The sequence below is a fragment of the Littorina saxatilis genome, linkage group LG17, assembly GCF_037325665.1.
Source record: "Littorina saxatilis isolate snail1 linkage group LG17, US_GU_Lsax_2.0, whole genome shotgun sequence".
In the NCBI taxonomy this organism is placed as follows: domain Eukaryota; kingdom Metazoa; phylum Mollusca; class Gastropoda; order Littorinimorpha; family Littorinidae; genus Littorina; species Littorina saxatilis.
Genome location: NC_090261.1, coordinates 62,691,778 through 62,717,075, shown reverse-complemented (window position 1 = coordinate 62,717,075; position 25,298 = coordinate 62,691,778). Strand labels below are relative to the sequence as shown.

Genomic DNA, 25,298 nt, shown 5'->3' with positions numbered 1-25,298 from the left:
TAGTACAAAATGTTTAACAAAATAACAATGGAACAAGACATTTCATTCACGAATGATGTGTGAACGTGACTGTCTCTTAAACATTTTCACTGAAGTTGTATTTCTTATCTGTTGGGGGAAGGAGTTCCAGAGAAACGCTCCCGGGAAGGCTAAGCTCGATTTGTAGAGGTCTATGCGAGGTATAGGAGGGATGATTTTTTGGGACCCATATCTTTTTGTGGCATGTTTGAAATGTGATTGCAAATATTTAGGACAGTCGTCATTTAGAATTTTATACATGAACACAACCTTGTTTAACGTCAACTGATCTTTCAAGGGGAGGAAATTCAAGAGCTTTAGTTTATCATCCGTGGACCTATTCAAATCATGCAGAATAAGTTTTGCAGCTCGGCGATGCAGGGAATTGAGTCTTTTTAAATGAACTTCACTGCAGTTATCCCAAAGTGTCGATGCGAAGTTTATATGAGGCATTGTGTGGGCGTAATAGAACATTTTGAGTGCTGCAGAATCTGCGTAATGCCTTAGTTTTGATAACAGGTACAAATTTTTTTATACTATTTTGCAAATATTACTCAAATGAGTTTGCCATTTCAACTCTTGATCAATGGTAACACCCAATAATCTATGTTCCCTAACTTGCTGCACTTGAGTTGAACCAACTGACAGTTGTAATTGTAAAGGACTTAATTGGTGTTTTTGTCTCGTGGTTATCACCATACTCTTTGTTTTAATCAGATGAATGATCATTGCATTAGAAACGCACCACTCAGTGATTTCATCCACACTTGTTTGAAGAGAAGAGTTGACGGATTCCAAAGATTTTTGACTGGTGTGAACAGAAGAGTCATCCGCGAAGAACTCACATCTAACTTTTTCATCGGACACATGAAGGGGTAGATCATTTATATAAATACAGAACAAGATAGGTCCTAATACAGACCCTTGAGGGACACCACTCCTGACAAACTCGTTTGACGAAGTTTTACAGTTAATGGATACATACTGTTTCCGTTTTGAAAGATACGATTCAAAAAAGGCACAGGCTGAGTCGTCTTTTAAATAGCACTTTAATTTCTTTAGTAGAAGTGAGTGATCTACTAGGTCAAAGGCTTTCTTAAAGTCCAAAAACAACGCTCCCGTTATTTCTGCTTTGTTTATTGCTGACAGCCAAGTCTCGCATAAAGAGCTTAAGGCAGTGTGGCAGGAATGCTTACAGCGGAATCCAGACTGGAAAGGATGAAACAGATTCATTTGTTCCATATATGCCAGTAGGTGTTTTTGTATGTGCTTTTCTAAGGGTTTAGATAGAACAGGTAAGAGGGAAATAGGTCTAAAGTTGTTTGGGTCTGTAAGATCCTTATTTTTTGGAAGTGGTAATACCTTTGCACACTTTAAAATAGAAGGGAACACGTTTTGTTTTATGCTTAGGTTATAAACATAAGTTAGGGAATCGACAATGGTAAGGTAAAGCAAGTTTTAGCAACTTGACTGGAATCTTGTCTGGACCCATTGACTTCTTATTCGCCATTTGTTCTACCAGTTTTCCTACCTCGTGCACTGAGATTGGAGGAATAGAGAACGTGTCAGTTTGAGTCAACTTTTGTCCACAGAATGTTTTTAATTTTTCAAAACAATCATCCGTATCAAGGGAATCATTCTGATTGAGACAAGATTTTAGGTTGTCTGCTAGCGAAATGAAGTGTTTGTTAAAATCATTTGGAGATATTTGTGAATGAGAATTGGTTGATCCCTTCCTAGATTTATCAAGAATTTCATTTACTGCTCGCCAGATTGTAGCTGTATCCTTTTTTTCAGAAATCAGTTTATTAAAATATTCTGCCTTTGCTTGTCTCACTGTGTCTAAAACTTTATTTTTTTGCAGTTTATACTCTGTTTTCATGTTGCGCTCTTTAAAATAATCACGCATCGCCATAATCACGCATCGCTTCGCTCCGTCGGGCGTCAATCCACGGTGACGACCTCGAAGTTTCAAATGGAAGCATGTTAATGTGTAAGTACATCAACTCTGCAAGACAATGGATATTATGCAGAACATCCAGAGAGAGAGAAGGAGAGAGAGAGAGAGAGAGAGAGAGAGAGAGAGAGAGAGAGAGAGAGAGAGAGAGAGAGAGAGAGAGAGAGAGAGAGAGAGAGAGAGAGAGAGAGAGAGAGAGAGAGAGAGAGAGAGAGAGAGAGAGAGAGAGAGAGAGAGAGAGAGAGAGAGAGAGAGAGAGAGAGAGAGAGAGAGAGAGAGAGAGAGAGAGAGAGAGAGAGAGAGAGAGAGAGAGAGAGATTTCTTCAACACTCTCTCACGCTCTTCGACGTGTACTCTCACCTTTCTGATGCAAGCCTTTTTTCTCATAGAGTATGATGAGTTCACTGAACTTTTCTTTCTTCTTCAGCACTCTCTCACTCTCCTCCACATGACAGTTGTTGTCCTTCAGACGTAACAAAGGTGCAACCAGCGCATCATTGGTCTGAAATTGTATCACATCATTGGTCTGAAACTGTATCACATCATTGGCCTGAAACTGTATCACATCATTGGTCTGAAACTGTTTCATATCATTGGTCTGAAATTGTATCATATCATTGGTCTGAAATTGTATCACATCATTGGTCTGAAACTGTCTCATATCATTGGTCTGAAATTGTATGAGATCATTGGTCTGAAATTGTATCATATCATTGGTCTGAAACTGTTATCACATCATTGGTCTGAAACTGTATCATATTATTGGTCTGAAATTGTATCACATCACTGCTCTTAAACTGTATCATATCATTGGCCTGAAATTGTATCATATCATTAGTCTGAAATTGTACGACATCACTGCTCTTAAACTGTATCATATCATTGGCCTGAAACTGTATCACACACAGAACTATGCTTCATTTACCTTATACTGCCTGCATCTAAATCATCCAAAAATGTGTTAAACTTGATTTTAGTGATACCTACTATCGATCCAAAGCGTCCTTTTCTTGTAAACAAAGGCCATGCACACAAGGCCACAATCGTTGGAAAGGTCAAGGTCTAAATTTTGATCTGGTGCACCAAGACTTTCATAGAAACCCGATCATAACGGTTGTAACGGCAACAACATTTTTCTTTCTGGTCTCATTTGTATGCTCTTTTATACTATTTCTCACCATTTCATGAGCTATGAAACATGCAATACCTAAGTTGCTAGGGAAAAATCGAAAATTTTAGTAATAAATTTTCATTTGATTAATATACTTACCCAACTCACATACAGCAATTTACTTCAGTCTAGTGCTAGGACGCTGCATCACATCACCTTGGTAACAAGGGAGGCAACCCTAAAAAAAGAGCTACCTTGACCCTGTAACAGGACAAAGTCACGTGACTTCCCGACCTTGCCGCCATCTTTAAGTCATTCGCCCGAAAGCGTATCGAAACTACCCTCTTTTTTTTAGAACAACTCACTAGCGGGGAAGGAGGGAGGGTATTAACTATGTGAGTTGGGTAAGTATATTAATCAAATGAAAATTTATTTCTAAAATTTTCGATTAAATTACATATCTTATCCCAACTCACATACAGCAGATTGCTAATGAAGGGGGTGGGATGCTCAAACTATGAGCTAGGCAATAATTTGCCCCGCAGCTACCGTTGCCGGAAGCGCAATAGAACCATACTGCGCGCACTGTACAAGTAACACAGGTAAAGGTTGATAGAGATCGAGCTCCTACGATCCCCAGTAGGCAGAGTCAAGGACTTCAGAATATCCTACCGATTCTAACACCAACGTAGATATGACCCTATCTACCATTGTGTTCAAAGACGATAAGAGTAGTTTTACTTATGATCTTAAACCACCTGTAAAAAAACAGGATGGAGCAGTGATACAACTGGTCAGATTCATAACAAAGGATCGCCTATGGCGAGAATCTTATAAAGAGGAAAACTATAAAACCATCAGAGATGGCTGTCCCAGCTGTTGAAGCCTAACTAAGAAGTCTGGCCAGAAACAGAGTGAGGTAGAGAGCCTCTATTGAAACCTACATATCCCCATAAGCCAAAGAGTGTGTGAATCTCGCTACCTCTGCGCGCTGCAGCTAGGAGTAAAACGGAGAACGTTTCACGTAATGTTTATGAAGATTGGCAGAATGCAACAGTTCAAAACCTGTGGAGCATAGAAACTCCGATACCAAAAGGCTCAGACTTGTCTTGCTGTGATCTTTTGTATTGAACCCTATCCGGTATAACGGTCTCCCTGTGAAAGGAGACCTGTCATCTTACAATGCGAGCTAAACAAGTCACACTGATAAGATTAGGGAGAAGCATAGCCTGATTCACATAAGGCCTAGAAGTAGGCCCATGTTCTATCCCACACAGTCTGGACAGAGCCCAAAGAAGAATTGTCCAAGATACAAAAACACTCCCCCCCCCCTTTCTTTCCCTTACTGCCTTATCTCAAAAGGCGAATGAGTGAGGAGGAAGGACCCGTTTGCGAGAGTGTGACATAATGCCACTGATCTTTCAAAGAAAGGCAGAAGTTCTGAGAGGAAATCAAGCACCAGAGAAGACAACTGTTGTCCTCAATGGCTAAGGGAGTGGTAACAGTGAGAGCTAAGTCCCCATCTCCCTACACGCTGGCTTGAAATAAAGAGGGCGAACTTCTGTTAACCGGAAATGAAGCCCTCACGGGAGCGAAATACTGCTGAATTTGAGCGTGAGTAAACGGCAGTACGATAGCTGAAGCCATAAGGCCGCAGCTTGAAAATTAGAAAGAATGCCTGACAGGCCCATATACAAAAACGGTCACCAATCCCGGTAGTAACCGAGACCGATGCCGCTTAACCTCGGTGGTCGGAACGAGACCATGTTGCGGCCTTTTGCTGAACAACGATAAAGACTATGCCTAGGCTGCAAAGATGAGGGTAATCTTTCCCTTCTGCAAAATCAGGAGTGAAAAGTCGGGAGTATTGAAAACCTGATTGCGTGCGAGTACTAAGTTAGCCCAGCCCGCAATTGGGAAAGACACGTGAGGGTATCAGTAACCTGATCCGCTCTCAAACTATGCTCCTATCGCTCCCCATGCCAAGAGAGGGGTGCGTGAGCGTCTTTTAAAATTTCAGTTTCCCGATGACCGTAACGCTAGAGGCCTTACATGGAGTTAGTTCAGAAGCCTTGAGAGAAAATCCTCAAGGTAAAAGACCCGGCCTAGGGAAAGATAAGGCCTCTACAACCAAGGTTTCTGTAACTAGCCAGTAAGCAAGCGCTAGAAACCTAAAGTTGGGTCACCGCTGAGGGAAAGGTAAGTTGTACCCTCCCTCTGCCCTTTGAGCGAAATTGGCTCAGCCTAAATTGCCGCTTAGAAACGCGTGCAGAAAGACATGAGAAAGTATCCAAAGCTGAATACCTGAAGTGGAATACCGTGATTCATCCCTCAGGTAAAAAGAGGGGTAGGCGCGGTAAAGCCGGAAGCCTATACCATCATACTGTGACAAGTGTGACGTCACTTCAATGGCTTAGCCGAGACGGCTAAAGAATGTAACAGGGCGAACAAATGCGTACTATTCTGCGATGTAGGAGAAAAACTCCTAGCGCATTGCAAATTTAAGAAAAATCCAGGGGCCGCCGCGTGAAGGCTACAAAAAGAGTGTAGCTTGTTAACTCGCGGGAGAAGGCCCTGAGAGGCGTAATGCCAAAGTTGAATCACTGAACCTCAAGGAACTGTGATTCTATTTATTACTGGCAAACACATAAAAGTTCACTGTCTTTTGCGTATGGGAAAAAAACTAACCCAATGCTAAAAACTTCTGTGCCAAACCTAAGTTTAGCCACAAGATGGTGTCCATAGTTCTTTCCGTAACCTCTTAAAATCCTTTGTGTTGCGCAGTGAAGTCACTAACAGAAGCCACTACCATAAGAGGTAGGCTTCACCGGAAAAATTCCGTCTGAGAGGTTACGGACAGTGACTCAGTGACCCTAAAGACTTCTGAGTCAGAAAGTGACCAGTAAGTATGGACATATTCTGGCGAGCTGTCGGAAAACCAAAGCTTATGACTCTTATGAGAAAGCGAGCGATTCCGTAAACCGTAAAAGCTGAGTATAATAATAATAATAATAATGCAAACTTTTATAGCGCTATTCCAGAAAAATGTCTACTCTTAGCGCTTTACAATACATACATCGACCAAGCATACTATACACGCACAGGCAAAGAAACCGACCAAACATAACCAACAAACTATACATGCACAGGCAAAGAAAACGACCAAACATACAATACATGCACAGGCAAAGATAACGACCAAACATAAGCAAACATACTATGACCAAACATAACCAACATACTATACGCGCGCAGGCAAAGAGAACAATCAGCACATGTAATAATTACTGACAACTAATAATGCAGGCATACAGTGACAATCCAATACACAGCCTAAGCACAAGAACCACAGTAGGCTTCTATATAAAAACGTGTCAACAATACTATTTACACACACACAAACAGTGCTGACACAAAGCGCAGAGAGTCCGCCCCGTGATCGGGAGGTCGTGGGTTCGAACCCCGGCCGGGTCATACCTAAGACTTTAAAATTGGCAATCTAGTGGCTGCTCCGCCTGGCGTCCGGCATTATGGGGTTAGTGCTAGGACTGGTTGGTCCGGTGTCAGAATAATGTGACTGGGTGAGACATGAAGCCTGTGCTGCGACTTCTGTCTTGTGTGTGGCGCACGTTAAATGTCAAAGCAGCACCGCCCTGATATGGCCCCTCGTGGTCGGCTGGGCGTTAAGCAAACAAACAAACAAACAAACAAAGCGCAGAGAATATATATACACGTTATTTTAGGCACTAGGTAGGGGGTGAGGTGGGGCGGGATGGGGTGGGTGGGGAGATGCTGAAGGGGAAAAAAATCACTTGCGCTGAAAGAGGTGTGTTTTGAGATTTGTCTTGAATGTAGTGAGAGAATCTGTGTGTCTGAGAGGCAGAGGTAATCTATTCCAGGTCACAGGGGCTTGATAGGCGAAGGACCTCTCGCCACATGTCTTTGTTTGCACTGTGGGGAGTCGGAAGAGTCGAGTGTCGGCGGCGGAGCGAAGCTGACAAGAGGGGGTGTAGAGATTGAGGAGTTCTGACAAGTATTCTGGGGCAGAACCAGAAACGACGGCAAAAGAAAGAGAGGAGAGTTTGTATTCGATCCTTTTAGTGATAGGCAGCCAGTGTAGAGAGTGAAGAAGGGGTGTGGCGTGTTCATACTTGGAAGATTTGAAGACCAGGCGGGCAGCGTTATTTTGGATCCTTTGAAGTCTATCTAAAAGGTACTTAGGGAGACCGGCCAGAAGAGAATTGCAATAATCTATCTTTGAGAGGACTAAAGAACACACTAACGTTTTGGTTGCATCAGTGGTGAGGTAGTGACGGACTGAACTAATCTTGCGCAGCTCTAGACAGGCGGACTTGCAGATGTTAGAGATGTGTTTTTGGAAAGAGAGAGTTGGATCGAGAGTGACGCCAAGGCTGCGGACAGACGGAGAGAAAGAGATAGGTAGTTCGTTGACAGTGAGAGAGGCAGGAAGAGAAGGGTGATTGAGAAATTTCTTGGGACAGGCCAGCATAACTTCGGTTTTGTCACTATTTAACTGGAGTTTGTTTAAAGACATCCAATCACTGAGGTCCGCAATGCAATCCTGTGTCCGAGATACCAGATCGTCAACTTCAGCAAGAGGGGCAGACTGATGAAGCTGTGTATCATCAGCAAAACTCTCGTGCAACAACGCATGGCGACTGATAACATCGGACACAGGGGAGGCATATAGAACGAAAAGTATGGGGCCAAGCACGGACCCTTGCGGGACACCGTACTGGAGAGCTGAAGGTTGAGATTTGATGCCGTTGACACAAACGGTCTGCGTCCGGTTAGTAAGGTACGAACGAACCCAGGAAAGGGCCAGATCATGAACACCAAAGGAGTGCTGAAGCCTGTGGAGCAGAATTTCGTGGTCTGTCGTATCAAATGCGCTAGACAAGTCCAGTAGTGTTAGAATGGAGACCTGATTTTCGTCAAAGCCAAGAAGGATGTCGTTTACAATCTTCAGAAGTGCTGTCTCAGTACTATGGTTTTTCCTTATATGCCTTAATAGCTTGACTTGTTTTCCACTGCTAAGGCGAAAAAATAGTGGCCTTAGCAGCTTCATCCGAGAAGGCTGAAAAGAAGAGGTATGCAGCTTCACCGTAGATCGGCGTACATACCGCAAAGTCTTCCTAAGCCAGAGGGACTAACCCTATGTGTGCTTGCTTAGCTTCCATATCCTGCCTAATGTGAGGTAGCATGTGGCAAGCTGAAGCAGTTCCCAGAATCTTGCCAGAATATGGGGAGTAACGCAACGTAGCGTAGACGTGCGAACACTCCCCTTGCGAAAAACAAAAAGTGAAAAGTGCCGGAGTAAATCCGCCTCTTACGTGTACCTAGAGCCAAGCGAAGGCTGACCAAGCAAGCAACACTCCCAAAGGTGCTTTATCTTGAATCCTAGCCTAGAGAGAAAGAAGAACCTGCGCGCGTGCACAGAATGTGCAAAGAGAAGCGCTGGGAGGCTCAGCTGCTCAGCAGACTTTAGCCAAAGTGGCTAGCGGCGTCATAATATCCGTCTCCCCCGCATCACAACGAAACTCGAAGTTTGATGAGAGCAGAGGAGATGGAGCGCGAGAGAGATCTTTGAGAAGTTTCCGAAAGAGAGGATAACTCGACAAGATCATGTGCTTATTCCCTCAGAGACAAAAGAGAGGCTCGGTATAAAGAACAGCTCTGTTCTACTGCAGCCGTCTCCCTAAGCGTAACCAGCTCCCAGGAGGCAAGTGTCAAAGAGGTAATAAAAATGGCTGTTGAAGCGAACCTCTGTCAGATACCCTGAGAGAGAGGAGTGGGATGCTTCACAAGAGCAAACCACAGAAAGACTAAGCCCAAAAACCGTACTGTAAGCTGCCAAAAGAGGCACTGTGTCAGTCGGTGAGTTGACCTTGCCGTAGGTTAAGCTCAGAACCATTGCCATAAAAGAGGCAACAGAGGGAGATCTACAGATCCAAAAGGAACGCGATTTTCCCGAACTGAGCGAAAGTCAACCAAAGCTGAAGGTGTTGGTAAGGCCAAGTTGCCGAAGCAACCACAGCTTACTCAAAGTGAGCGAAACTACTTCCGTTGCCTATACTAAAGCATGGGTAAACTCTGATAGTAGCCGAAAACCGGTGTCTTCTCCCTAAACGGAAGCACCATAATCAAAGCCTTAGCCCTGCACATCCGTGCATGCCGGAATTACGCTACCACACTGACTGCTATAGTCTGGTGAAGCTTTCCGGAAAATACGTCCTTATCTGGAGGGAAAGAAGGTGAGGCAGACAAACCTGCCGGCGTTGCCACACCTTCTTCAAAGTTCTACAGAAGGCGACTCACGGAAACGGAAGTGCTGCCTCTCGTCTTTCGTAGAGCCGAAATCCCCCAAGGCGGAAGGAGGTTGAGCACACAAGCCTGACGGCGTTGCCACACCCTCCTCAAAATACCTTCAAGCGACTTCCGCTGCCAAGCTCAGAGCTAGCAGAAGCCGCAATGGAACACGGAAGCCGGTGTCTTCATCATCGAAATGAGCGGAAGCACAAAACTCCTAACCATCCTCCTGCACTTCCGTGCCATCCGGAAGTCCACTACAGCCCAGACTATGATAGCCAGGCGAAGAGACGACCGGAAGGGAAGACACCCGAGGGATTCTATACCCAAGCAGTGTATCCCTGAGGACTGCTTCCTGCCCACCGGGTGGAAGCGGGGAAGGCTGTGCCGATCTGTCCTCGTAGCCAGGTACGGAGGGTGCCAACGACAGCCTATCCCGCGTATCTGGACTTTTTTTCTGTACCAGCCGCACACGCATTCGGAACGGCATAGCAAGGGAGAAAAGCTTTCACTCACCGCCCGGCGACCCGGTGCGGCTACATGACCCAGTATACGCCCTTTGCGTTGGCCGGAGAACCCAGCTACTAGCGAAGGATAAATACCTTGAGCGTCACCAGGCCGACACGCAGACGAAGCCTGGGTACGCAGCAGCGAATCTCCATCACCACCATCAAAGGCCGCATGAACATCGGCCGTCGTCACAGTCGCCGCGGGAGGAACACGCACCCTGCCGAGGGAACGTTGCATCCGAGACACCAGAAGGCAAAGACAAAAGCTCTGCTTTGGTAAACGGAAGATCCGCTGAAAGCGAAGAATAGCAGTAACATCCTGCTTATCACTGAGAAGGCAATTCAGGCATAGATGGAGATTTTGGCAAATCAATAGTAACGTCAAACGAATGTTTTGATTTAGGGTCTAACACCTTAACCAACGCATGACTAGCAGGAACTCTAGACTTGCGCACAGGCTTTTAGACAGGAGAAGGCTCCGCCGCTGACTTAGAAACTTTCTTTTTACCGCTCTCCGACATGGCGGATGAACAAGTAAACAACAACAAAAATGTCTAAACCTGGCAAAACCTAAGTCAAACAACAACGAAAATAGCAAAAAAGCTCACACCAAACACACTAAAGGAGCAGAGGAACGTGCACAGGAAACCAAGGTGAAGTCAACTCTAAGTAAGAGTCTGACAAACGGCTGAAAAGCCTAAGCGAATAGCAAACACGTCCGTAGCCACGGATCGCTGAGGAAAGAATGACTTAAAGATGGCGGCAAGGTCGGGAAGTCACCTGACTTTGTCCTGTTACAGGGTCAAGGTAGCTCTTTTTTTTAGGGTTGCCTCCCTTGTTACCAAGGTGATGTGATGCAGCGTCCTAGCACTAGACTGAAGTAAATTGCTATATGTGAGTTGGGATAAGATATGTAATTTAATACCTGTTTTTAGTGTGACAACTTCGACAGTGATTTTCTCAAAATGGCCGTCATGCTGGTTAACAGCTTTAAACTAATGTTACAAAGTCATTTTTTGTACCACTCACTTGCAACTTGCATCATCTTAAAGAGGGATTTCTGTACTTTCTTAGCATATAAATATCACAGGATGTTAAAAATCCACTTATCTATTATTTTGTGACAACGGGTCACATATCATTGGTCTGAAATTGTATCATATCATTGGTCTGAAATTGTATCATATCATTGGTCTGAAATTGTATCGTATTATTGGTCTGAAATTGTATCACATCATTGGTCTGAAATTGTATCATATCATTGGTCTGAAATTGTATCATATCATTGGTCTGAAATTGTATCGTATTATTGGTCTGAAATTGTATCACATCATTGGCCTGAAATTGTATCACATCATTGGTCTGAAACTGCATCCTATGATTGATCTGAAATTGTATCCAATCATTGATCTGAAATTGAATCATATCATTGGTCTGAAATTGTATCATATCTATGGTCTGAAATGGTATCACATCATTGGTCTGAAATTGTGAGTCTCACAACATTGCATCACATCTCTGGTCTGAAATTGTATGACAACATTGGTCTGAAATTGTCTGAAATTGTATCACACAATTGTTCCATATTATTGGTCTGAAACTGTATCACATAATTTTTTCTGAAATTGTATATCGTTGGTCCAAACTTGTATCATATCACTGGTCTTACATTGTACCATATCATTGTTCTGAAATTGTATGACATGAGGAGAGTTTATCGATTCAAACGAACGCGTGTTTGTATATCGCGTCACTCGGTCACCGATTGGGGAAAACAAATAACAGTTCCAGATTTCAAAACCATGTCCGTCCGCCATTGTTAGTTAGCGAGCAAAATGTTTGCACAAGCTTTGCTGACATACATCGCAAAATTTGATGACGGTCACCACAACTTATCTGTACCTGTAAGTAACACTTTATCTGTACCTGTAAGTAACACTTTATCTGTACCTGTAACACTTATATCTGTACCTGTCAGTAACACTTATATCTGTACCTGTAACCCTTATATCTGTACCTGTAAGTAACACTTATATCTGTACCTGTAACCCTTTATCTGTACCTGTAACACTTTATCTGTACCTGTAAGTAACACTTCTATCTGTACCTGTAACCCTTTATCTGTACCTGTAACCCTTATATCTGTACCTGTAAGTAACACTTATATCTGTACCTGTAACCCTTTATCTGTACCTGTAACCCTTATATCTGTACCTGTAAGTAACACTTATATCTGTACCTGTAAGTAACACTTATATCAGTACCTGTAAGTAACACTTATATCTGTACCTGTAAGTAACACTTTATCTGTACCTGTAAGTAACACTTTATTTGTACCTGTAAGTAACACTTATATCTGTACCTGTAAGAAACGCTGAAGGGGTCTATGTCGACCAAAAGAGGGGGATTCCCTGTAGGTGGAGTTCCTGTAGACGTTTACCCTGTATACAGAGAATCCTGACAGGTGGAGTTCCTGTAGTGTTTTGCTGATCTCGCTGAAAGTCACGTGATGTTTGGCGACATCGGTAGAATTTGACGTTCTCGATCTATTTGGGTATTTCTTTGAAATTCGATTCTGTTTTGCAATTTTTATTGAAAAAAAAGTTTCAATCAATAACTAAATGAGAGAAAACGTAGCTAAAAAAAATTACTCGCAATAAGGACATACTGCAGAGCGTTTCCTAGTCATTTCACTTACGTTTGACGCCATGCAGTTGTGTTTTACGAGAGTGAAAGTGAAACCGATTCAATGGACGAGAGAACCAGACAATTAGATGGAGCGATGTTTACTTTAAACAATCCTTTCGAATTATACATTGTTCTCCCCAAAGCATGTTTGCTTAGCTGAATGCCGCATGCGAATTCAGGAACAGATTTTCCCGTTGAACCGCCATTTTGGAAGGGGAAGTAACGCTAAGGTAACTCAAATCGGTTTACGGCAGCCACACGCTTGGCGCAAGATTGAGCGGTATCGTACTTTACTACAGGAACTCCACCTGTGGGGATTCCCCTCTTTTAGTCGACGTATACCCCATCAGCGTAACACTTATATGTGTACCTGTCAGTAACACTTATATATGTACCTGTCAGTAACACTTATATGTGTACCTGTCAGTAACACTTATATCTGTACCTGCCAGTAACACTTATATATATGATGTTGTGACAAAAGGTCGTGCTCCAGACCCCATGTGTGTTTGTAAGCAATTAAACAACATTATCAAAAACATGTATGTGTCTGTGTTTGTTTGTTGGATTGAAAATAGGATGAAGAGATACCTACGATAAAATTGTGTGTTTTAACAACAGCTTTGTGAATTAAATCTACGATGAAAGTGAAAAACTGCGGAAAAATTTCCCGCCGAAACCAATAAGTATGAACTCATACTTTTGTTATCAACCCAGAACACTCTTTTTAATGCACAAAACCAAACTGCATTGTAAATCTGAAAATAAGAATAATAAATCAATATGTGTGTAAACAAACCTGCTTCTATATAAAAATATTTAATTAGAAACAGAGAAATTAACTTCAGGTTGTTGGTTGTGACGATGTTTGTCCGAAGTGACAACGATGTTTTGACATCGTGTGTATGTATCATCTATGCTCCGGTCCGAACTTTTGCAGTTTCCAGAACACAAAAAGAATTAATGTATTAGTTGAGATCGCTGGGCATTTGAAATTTACAAACATGACAGAGATATTCCGAATAATTTGCTAAGCATCGAATCATTTGTCCGGACGTCACAACCGAGCAATCACGAATTTTTCAACAACTGACACTCTCCGTTGACTTCTGATCGTACGTTTTTATAGCATCGCTCCCAACTGATTTCAAACCGAGGCTTGTTTTTCTTGGAAATGGCGCGTCGAAGAAGGGAAGGTAAAAGAGCTTCGTTTGTCCGTATTTTCTGAATTACAAGTTGACGTCACAACCGACATCTACATCACAACCGACAAACAATCTGTTAGAAATAATTTTTCATTGAACTCATTTCGAATTTGCATGTTATTCAAACGAATCGGAGCGCATCAAAATACGACACACTGCTCTCTGTTTGTTGTTCGCGCTCATCGAATGAGTGCGATAGGTAAAAAGCTGAGAGAGGACAAATTATTTTGTATGTCCAAAGTCACAACCGAACATGACCGACATACGAAATGTAATTCACGGCTGTTTCGAGAAAGCAAACAATTTGAAAATGTTCGTTCGATGTTTTGTACAGCAGCTAATTATTGACGACAAGCAACTGAATGAATTTCTGCATGAATATTTCCAATCCACACATATTTACTGTCTTTGCTATGTTGGTTGTGATGATTTTTCCAGGAGACAAACTTGCTATGTTCACTGTCATAACCAACTTACCTTACATTTCTTTGGTATATTTTTTGGAATTTTTGTTGTTGTTGTAAGCTGTTTTCCCTTCTTTTAAAGTAGTAGTAAAGAAGTAGGTCAGTTGTCAATTGATTATCAGACTACACTAGTTGTAGTAGGCCTACCAGTAGGTCATGGCCTAAAAACTCAGTTTAACTTTTAAGTAAAAAAAAAAATGTTGGGTGTCACTGTCAGTGCAGGCTCTGTGTGTGTGTGTGTGTGTGTGTGTGTGTGTGTATGTGTGTGTGTGTGCTTGCTTACAGAGTTACATAAGCTATAGTTATGGGCTTATAACTTATATTGAATTAACGTAGCCTAAACAATTTATGTTGTAGTCCAGATTACTGCAGAGTCCTGATCATCGCTGATGAAGGTGCATTTAAGATGCTTTCCCACTCTACAGCATTTTCCCATTTTCAGTTTATTTAACTTAAGCTACAAATTAATTATGACTTTTTCCAGGCCTGTCGTGAGTTGCACAGAGGAAAGAGCTTGCGAACGTTCGCTACGATAACATGCTAAGCCATAAACCAAAGGCTCTTCCAGTCCTCTATGGGTTTTGTTTTGCATATTATTAGTATTATATATGGAGAGAGAGAATGCAAAATAAGACAGAAAAAGAGTTGTCTGTCTTTTAGTTTTAACTTTAAGTGTTATGTTTAATTTTGTTTGTCCATCGCTATGTCATCACAACCGACCATAAGATTAAGCACAGTCATCGTAACAAAGGCTCTTCCAGTCCCCTTTATGTTTTTTGCAAATACTAGATCTGTAGTAGTAAAGGTAATAGCCCCCCAAAATTGTTTTTTGTATTCTCTTTTGTTGAAAATGAAATGACAAGCATCAAGTTTGTCCATCGCCTAATCATCACAACCGACTCAAAAAGTGCCATGATCATGGTAATTTGAAGTTTGTGAGCTCTTTTGTGTGTGTTTTTATGTAAAAGGAATTACATATCCTTGATTTTAACTGACAGAAGAGTTCTTTTGTCATTTATTTTGTAAACACATCAAACGGAAACGTGATGTTTATGTCGGTCGTGATGTTGGACATAACATCATGTATAAAAAAATAAATAATGTAAGTTGGTTTTGGAATTGTTTGCGTGTAATTCACTGGTGTTGTACTTTCTTTTGATTTATAAAAGGTATTTGGATTGCAGAAGTTTCATTTATGGAGGTAAATCAATCAAATGGTATGTCCAGCATCACGACCAACATCTGTCAGATTGTTAACAAAATATGCTTATTCTACAGAACCCGCTGACCAAACTATCTTTTCCTATTTTATTTTATGTAATGAAAATATGAAACATTCAGCATAAAAATGCACTTGTGTCAAAAAATATTTTTTGATTTTTGATTTTTCTACTCTTTTTGCCACGACCTTTTGTCACAACATCATATGTGTACCTGTAAGTAATACATATATCTGTACCTGTAGGAAACACTAATTCTGTACCTGTAAATAATACTTACTTCAATAACTGTCAGTACCACTTATATCTGAACTTGTCAGAACCACTTATATATCAACCTGTCACTAACACTTATTTCTGTACCTGTAAGAAACACAAATTCTGTACCTGTAAATAGTACTTACTTCAATACCTGTGAGTAAGACTTATATGTGTACCTGTAAGTAACACTTGAGCAGCGTGGTGTCGATAATCTGACTGAGCTGTTTCTTGGACTTGATGGTTGTGTTGCCCTCCACGATGGCTGTGGTGACCACCTCGTCATTCTTCATCACCTCATTGCGTTTCTGAGTGAGGTACTCGATGAGCGCCAGCACCGCTTTCTCCATCTCGTGTCCCTCCAGCTCTGGCACACGCTCCGGGTACTCCAGCTTGCTCCGGTAGTCTTGGGGTAGGAGGTTGGGGTACAGGCCAATCACGTGGGATGGGTCTGTAACAACAACAACCACAGTGTGATAACAACAACAACTTCACTGTGACAACAACAACTACACTGTGATAACAACAACTACACTGTGACAACAACAACAACTACACTGTGACGACAACAACAACAACCACAGTGTGATAACAACAACTACACTGTGATAACAACAACTACACTGTGACAACAACAACTACACTGTGATAACAAAAACTACACTGTGATAACAACAACTACACTGTGATAACAACAACAACTACACTGTGATAACAACAACTGTCACAAAGATGTGAGTAGGATATTTCGAGATATGTTGAACTGTGTAATACCTCGTGATTTTAACCTCCCTAAAGATTGAATTGTTGATGCGTAGACAGGTTAGAAGCGATATCACGGGTTTCGTGTGATTCACGAGGAAATGGCCCTAGCTTGACAGAGTTGTGTTTACGAGTTTGAGCAATATAGCTGGTTTTGAACTAAGAGCTTCACAGCGTCTTAAACTCTAAGGAGGTTGATTTGTCGCGTGTCGGTTTGTTCTGGGAACAAGCACTTAAGGTAAATGATTTATTATGTTGTATATTATTGAAGCTTGACTACATAGCTGGAATGTAAATGTTAGTGTATGCAAAGTGCACTAAATTCTAGTGTGAAGTTTTTAAAGAGGATTCTCGTTGGGATTGTATTACGGTTTTTGTTGGGTAATTTCTTGAACATAAATGTTGTTACACATTTATGTTATGTTAAGATGTTGATGCTATGTATGGTAGTGTCATTAATGGATTAAGTGATCCATGGGTTACTATAGCTTGGATATTGATTGTGGACGGAATGACATACATGAAATGTCAGAAATACGTGTGTAATGTTTATTGTTATATGAAGTCTTATATCGCGCGCGTATCTCCAGACTCGGACTCAAGGCGCAGGGATCTATTTATGCCGTGTGAGATGGAATTTTTTACACAATACATCACGCATTCACATCGACCAGCAGATCGCAGCCATTTCGGCGCATATCCTACTTTTCACGGCCTATTATTCCAAGTCACACGGGTATTTTGGTGGACATTTTTTATCTATGCCTATACAATTTTGCCAGGAAAGACCCTTTTGTCAATCGTGGGATCTTTAACGTGCACACCCCAATGTGAATGTAGAAAGGAAGAATGAACGAGAGAGGTGATACACGACTGTTTAGAAAGAAGAGTTGGTTTAAGAGAATGTTATATTAAGACTTGGGTTAATTCTTTAGGAGTTTCCATGACGGTGTCCGGGGTTGGAACCCACACTGGAGAGAGTTCGTGACGATGTCAGGACAAGAAGTCACATCGGTGAAGGTGGATGGATGGTGGAGTCCCCATCAACACTGGGCGTTGAGACGAACCGGTACGTTTCACTAAGGGCGAAACAGTGTTTTCTCAGGGAGGAACTTGAGAACGGATAACGTAATCATCATGGATAACGTTTGCACAAGAATGTGTAAAGGACGGCATGAAGTGAGAACTACGAACTCGTGAGTGTCTGTCAGCACCCTCTCTTGTGGAATAACCTAGTATGGAGGTAGTATGGTTAAGCAAGAGTGTTATACTATGTAATCACATGCATCGAGTGATTATGATACGACTATGTGAACTGTGTGTTCGAGAGTGGTGATTTGTATTTCTGTATTGATGTGAAGAATTGTGTTGTAACTTGTGAGGGAATAATAAGTCTGTATCCTCCCAAATTCTGTGTTTGAAGTGTGTAGTGCGAAGAGTGAAGAGTCAGTTTAATTAGATAGGGCAGAGCACGTATTAATAGAAAATAACTTCTTTATTCGCGTATTCCACTTCATGACAACAACAACTACACTGTGATAACAACAACTACACTGTGATAACAACAACTACACTGTGATAACAACAACTACACTGTGATAACAACAACTACACTGTGATAACAACTACACTGTGATAACAACAACTACACTGTGATAACAACTACACTGTGATAACAACTACACTGTGATAACAACAACTACACTGTGATAACAACAACTACACAGTGACAACAAGAACTACACTGTGATAACAACAACTACACTGTGATAACAACAACTACACTGTGATAACAACAACTACACTGTGATAACAACAACTACACTGTGATAACAACAACTACAACAGTGTGATAACAACAACTACACTGTGATAACAACAACTACACACAACTACACTGTGATAACAACAACTACACTGTGATAACAACAACAACTACACTGTGATAACAACAACAACTACACTGTGATAACAACAACAACTACACTGTGATAACAACAACAACTACACTGTGATAACAACAACTACACTGTGATAACAACAACTACACTGTGATAACAACAACAACTACACTGTGATAACAACAACAACTACACTGTGATAACAACAACAACTACACTGTGATAACAACAACTACACTGTGATAACAACAACAACTACACTGTGATAACAACAACTACACTGTGATAACAACAACAACTACACTGTGATAACAACAACTACACTGTGATAACAACAACAACTACACTGTGATAACAACAACAACTACACTGTGATAACAACAACAACTACACTGTGATAACAACAACAACTACACTGTGATAACAACAACAACTACACTGTGATAACAACAAAATCAGTGTGATAACTTTTTTCTTCTTCTTTTATCACCTGTGCCCAGTTTTTCATGATAAATCTATAAATGTGCCCAGTTTTTCATGATAAATCTATAAATGTGCCCAGTTTTCATGATTACTCTATAAATGTGCCCAGTTTTCATATACTCTATAAATGTGCCCAGTTTTGCATCTATATATATATACGACTAGTGTCTGTGTGTCTGTCTGTCTGTTCGCGATGCACGGCCAAAGTTCTCGGTGGATCTTTTTCAAATTTGGACACCGTATTCAGCTACACCCCGGACACAACCTCATCGATGAGATATTTCAACACGTGCTCTCAGCGCGCAGCGCTGTGCGCGCTGAACCGATTTTTTTTTCTTTTTCGGGATCCACTACCAGTAACTCTTCCTTATCTTCTCCAGTGTTTTCAGCCGCGATTATCTCCCTTCCTCCGTGTGGCGTCAATCCATATTCCCGTTACTACGTTACTATTTTTAGAAGGTCACGGCACGTTACTATTTTTAGAAGGTCTCCAGTGTTTTGTGCGTTTATCTCCTTTCCTTCGTGCGCCGGCAAAGCCGGGTCCCAGGCGCAGCCTGGTATTCGGCTCTACTTCTTCCCGGCGAAGCCGGTACCCGGCGAAGCGGGTAATCATCTAGTATCTTTATAAATGTGCCAAGTTTTTCATGACAACTCTATAAATGTGCTAAGTTTTTTTATAACTCTATAAATGTGCCCAGTTGTCCATGGTAACTCTATAAATGTGCCTAGTTTTCCATGATAACTCTATAGATGTGCCCAGTTTTTCTTTCATCTGTAGTCACCTGTGCCCAGTTTTTCATGACAACTCTATAAATGTGCCCAGTTTTTTATAACTTTATAAATGTGCCCATTTTTGAATGACAACTCTATATCTGTGCCCAGTTTTGATGATTACTCTATAAGTGTGCCTAGTTTTGCATGATAACTACCGTACTTTCCGGGTGACAAGGCGCTTCGTTATACAAGACGCACCCCCTTCTTTTTACAAAAAATTGTAATCCAGTCATCCATTGGACGCAGGGGGCCCATAGGGCGCACCAAAATGACCCAGTTTTTGCCATGAGAGGTGGTTCCCCTGTCATATCTGAGAGAGGAAACACTTCCTGCACCGGGGTCAGTGACCGGTCAGTGACCGACTTTAACTGAGTGAAAATATGTGTGCTCTGTGTGTGCGGCCAGATCAAAGGCATTGTGATAGCTGGGTGGCCTTGTTTATAGACACGACCTTCTTCCCAGGGGTCAATGACCCAGTTTTTGCCATGAGAGGTGGTTCCCCTGTCATATCTGAGAGAGGAAACACTTCCTGCACCGGGGTCAGTGACCGGTCAGTGACCGAGTTTAACAGAGTGGAAATCTGTGTGTGCGGCCAGATCAAAGGCAGGGCAGTACCTAGTAGCTGAAACATGCATTATCACAAGTTGTTTGACTGGTACTCAAGCGGTCTCTTTGATTTTTTTCGTATTTCATACACGGATTAGGCGCTTCGTTATACAAGACGCAGGGGTCGAACTCGAGGAAAAAAGTCGCGCCTTATGACCCGGAAAGTACGGTATACAAATGTGCCCAGGTTTGCATAACTATATAAATGTGCACATTTTTGCATAACTATATAAATGTGCACATTTTTGCATGAACTATATAAATGTGCCCAGTTTTCCATGATAACTATACAAATGTGCCCAGTTTTCCATAACTATATATATGTGTCCATTTTTACATAACTAATGTGCCCAGTTTTTCCATGATATGTATATAAATGTGCCCAGTTTTCCATGATAACTATACAAATGTGCCCAGTTTTCCATGATAACTATACAAATGTGCCCAGTTTCCCATGATAACTACATAAATGTGCCCAGTTTTCTATGATAACTATATAAATGTGCCCAGTTATTCATAACTATACAAATGTGCCCAGATTTTCCTTTTTCTTAAGTCACCTGTGCCCAGTTTTGCAAAGAGCTGCAGGGACTCCTCAAAGCGATGCTGACAGAACAGTTGGAAAGCGTACAGGTTGTTGATGTTCCGCACGCGTTTCTCCCTTTCATGAGGGGGCTCGTCAGCTTGTTCCTGCAAATAACAAGGATGGGGGGGGGGTCTCATCAGTTTGTTTCTACAAATAACAAGAACTGAAAAAAAAGCCGGGATTCGTCAAGGGTGCCCGTTTTCATGTTTGGCCTTTGTACTGGCCATTGAATTGTTGGCATCAAAAAAAAGACAGTGTAGACGTATTAAAGGAATTTCGTTATGGAATAATGTTGATATTGCAACCGTTATTAAAATTGCTCTGTATGCAGACGATATCACCCTTTTTTTGAAGGATGAGATTGATATGTATTATGCACTTGAAATAATGAATGACTTCTCTAGCTTTTCAGGCTTAAGGATACATAAGAGAAAGTCTGAGGCGATGTGGTTGGGTAGTAGGAAACATTGTGATGAAACATTTTATGATTTTGTTTGGAAGAAAAAGTTGAAGATTTTGGGTGTATATTTTTGTAATGATAAGAGTGCTTCTTTGGTAGAAGATAACTGGACTAGAAGAATAAGGAATATTAAGCGATTGATTTGTGCATGGGAGAAGCGAAATTTGAGCATTGTAGGGAAAATATGTATTGTGAAAACGTTTTTAATTTCACAATTTGTGTATATTATGCAAGCGTTTGTATTACCTGACTGTGTTTTGAATGAAGTCAATATCTTATTGTTTAGATTTTTGTGGCGAAAAAGAGATTGTAATCGGAAGGCCTTTAAAAAGGTAAAAAGAAGCGTTTTATGTTTTGAAATTGAAAAAGGTGGTTTAAAAATGATCGATATTAGGCAAATGCAAATTTCTTTTTTATTACAATGGGTTTCACAACTGACTACATCAAATGAAAATGATAATTGGAGTTTCACTCCAAAGATGATGTATTTGCGTTTTGGAAAGCATTTTGAATGTTTCTTATCGAATGCAAACAGTGCAAGATTTAAAGGGTTAGACCTAGTGAAATCACACTTTTGGAAAGCAGTATTAAAATATTGGCTGGATAATAACCACTACGATCGTGGGACAGTCGGGCCGACTTTATTTTGGAATAATGCATGCATAACGTATAGTGGCAAAGTTTTATTTTTTGAAAGTTGGATACAACGAGGTGTATTGGTATTAACTGACATTGTACGTTTGGGAGACATATTATCATATCAAGATATATGTGATTTGATTGGATATTCGCCAAACCGAATTCTTGAATGTAATGTTGTAAAAGCTGCTGTGTCATTATTTATGAGGAAAAATGTTGTAAATATGACTGATGATGTTTGTATTACCTTACCACTGTTTAACGGCAAAAATGTGTTAAGTGCCAGAGAATATAGGAAAGAGATTATTAATATGAAAACAGATGTACCATGTTCCGGAGGATTTTGGAAGAGAAAGTTTAATGTAGAAATTGATGAACGATCTTGGATAGTTGCCTATCAGTCAACACAAGAGACTAGATTAAGAGTTTTACACTGGAAAATTATGCACAACATTTATCCGACCAACATTCTCCTGTGTAAAATGAAAGTAACGGAAACTAATAAATGTAATTACTGTTGTGATGTAACTGATTTAATTGAACACTTCTTTTTTGAATGCCCGGTTGTATACAAATTCTGGAAGTTTATTGAAGAATTTATTTTTCGTACTTTAGAAATTAAGATTGTTTTGAAAGTTAGTGATGTTTTATTTGGTATGCATTTTGTAATAGTGAAAAAGGCAACTATGTATAAATTGAACCACATTATCTTAATCGGAAAGATGTGCGTTAGTATATATATACAAACAAATTCGTTTTTACCGTTGGAAAGTATTTTTAATAGGCAGTTACAGATAAGAAGCATTTTTGTGTGAGTGTTCGAAGAACAAAACGTTAAAAAAAGTTAGCTTGTTGTACTCGATAAGTTATATTTAATTCATTGTATGAGATATTATAAGATGTTTGATGGGTTGTTGACAGACCAGCTTTTTTGTCGTCCGAGGGGGAGCATATATCGACTTATGTTGGGATGAATATGTCAGGTTTGAGGATGCACAGTTCTGTTTGTTCATCTCGGTATTCCACTCCCTCGGCTTTCAGTTGTGAGTATTAAGCTTAGTTATCGAATGTGAAAGCTACGTTGAGTCAAAGGTCACAGAAGATTTGCGTCGTGCAGCGAAGGAAAGAATCGCGATCTTGTTTCCGACTCAGTACCTCTTTGTTTTTCATTAGACCTGTCAATCTGCTTGCTTGGCTTTGTGAGATGTTTGCATATCTATACCAGTATAAACAACACGTGCTAGAGAAAAAATGGCGACCAAAATGGCGGCCACAACAACAAACTACTGAGCAAATTTATAAGTCCAGAGGACGTAAAATTTTCAGCAGAATGAACAATGCAAAACAACAATGCAAGGAACAATCTCACCAGCTAGAAACAGCTAGGAGCAGACGGGGAACCGAGGCCGGTGGGTGTCAAGCAGACAGCAAACCGGCCAGGAGCGAAATCAAGAACGACCTGTCTCTCTGGCTGAAAGGAGTCGAATGAGGATATCATGTGTGGGTACAGTAGGTGACGTAGTGCACACTACGGGAGGTAACCCTGTGTGGCAAGCTTGCTACTTTTTTGTAGGGGTTGCTTCCCTTATACTATAGACGGGATAGCGTTTTTCAGACACCTTAGCATCTCTGACTGCGTCAATGCTATTATGTGATTCGGAGTAAGAATATGTAATTTAATTCGCATTAAGAGAATTGATTGATTTTGTAAAAAAATTTTTAAGTCTTGTTTTTTAAAGCGATGTAGCCAACTGTTGTTTGGAGAGAAGTCGATTGCCAATTCGGTGGAAAGTTCTTGAGCTTTTGACAGCAGAAGAGGGCCAGAAATTGGGACACCTTGCGATCTTGTCTGTTTGAACCACGTGTAAAATGCATCATCCAAAATCTTGCCGTTTTTGCTTTCTCTCATTTTTTGGATGTCAGTGGGTGGGATGAGTCGCTGAAAGCATCGTTGATCTTCACCCGATTTTTGAGTATGGTAGACAGGGTGGATGCCGATATCCCATGCTTTGCAGCAACCGCCGATTTTAATCCAGTCTTCATGTCGACGTCGTGTAAAATGTGTAGCTTTCTCTCAAGAGAGATCGCTCGTTTCTTCTTGTTCTCTGCCATCGTTGTAGGCGATCTGTCTGACTGTAGTCGCGATCAAAGCTGATCATTATATCAGTCATTCATGTTCAGTGTCTGAGCTATCAATCACTCAGCTTGTTTCTACAAATAACAAGAAGAGAGGGCTCATCAGCTTGTTCCTGCAAATAACAACCAACCTTAGCGGTACACAGATTTCGACATCCCGACTAAAAGAGGAATGAATGAAAGTGATGCAATTTTTTGGGGGCCAAGTTTAGAATAACACTACTCAAAGTTTCAGAACCAGTTCAACTTGTGAATATAGAACATAATTCACCACTTGTTTCATTGCCATTTCAACTGGTAAATAGGGAATAACTCTCTGCTTCTTTCAGCGTCATATGAACTGGTAAATACGGATTAGCATTCGCGGCTTGTTTTATTGCCACATCAACTGATCAATATGGAATAGCATTCGTCGCTTGTTTCATTGCAAAATCAACTGGTAAATATGGATTAGCATTCGCGGCTTGTTTCATTGCCACATCAACTTCTAAATATGGATCAGCATTCACAGCTTGTTTCATTGCCACATCAACTGATCAATATGGAATAGCAATCACAGCTTGTTTCATTGCCACATAAACTGATCAATATGGAATAGCATTCACGGCTTGTTTTATTGCCACATCAATTTCTAAATATGGATTAGCATTCACGGCTTGTTTCATTGGCACATCAATTTCTAAATATGGATTAGCATTCGCGGCTTGTTTCATTGCCAAATCAACCGGTAAATATGGATTAGCATTCGCGGCTTGTTTCATTGCCACATCAACTGGTAAATATGGAATAGCATTCGCGGCTTGTTTCATTGCCACATCAACTGGTAAATATGGATTAGCATTCGCTGCTTGTTTCATTGCCACATCAACTGATAAATATTGATTAGCATTCGCGGCTTGTTTCATTGCCACATCAACTGGTAAATATGGAATAGCATTCGCGGCTTGTTTCATTGCCACATCAACGTCTAAATATGAAATAGCACCGGCATTCAGCACGAGAACCCACAGTCCCTGCTCCTTCACGCATGGAGACTGTGAGAAGATCCCTGCTCCGGTCGGGTGCCTCGGAAAGGACACTTGATTTGGTTCGTAAAGCGCACAGGAATTCTACGAGCTCAGTGTACGCTTCACATTGGACGGCTTGGGTTAAATGGTCTGCAGAGAATCAGGTCAATTCTGTATCCCCACG

The 25,298-nt window shown here is 41.1% G+C and overlaps 1 protein-coding gene across 1 annotated transcript in view; it reads right to left on the bottom strand.

Annotated features, from left to right (window-relative positions):
- Window positions 1-25,298, bottom strand: part of LOC138952058 (vam6/Vps39-like protein) — a 121,567-nt gene that overhangs the window by 57,604 nt on the left and 38,665 nt on the right. The window contains exons 12-14 of the mRNA XM_070323630.1: window positions 20,847-20,976; window positions 15,940-16,211; window positions 2,336-2,477 (exon numbers count right to left, since the gene is read on the bottom strand). Coding sequence (XP_070179731.1) covers window positions 2,336-2,477; window positions 15,940-16,211; window positions 20,847-20,976 — 544 coding nt within the window. The remainder of the gene's footprint in view (window positions 1-2,335; window positions 2,478-15,939; window positions 16,212-20,846; window positions 20,977-25,298) is intronic.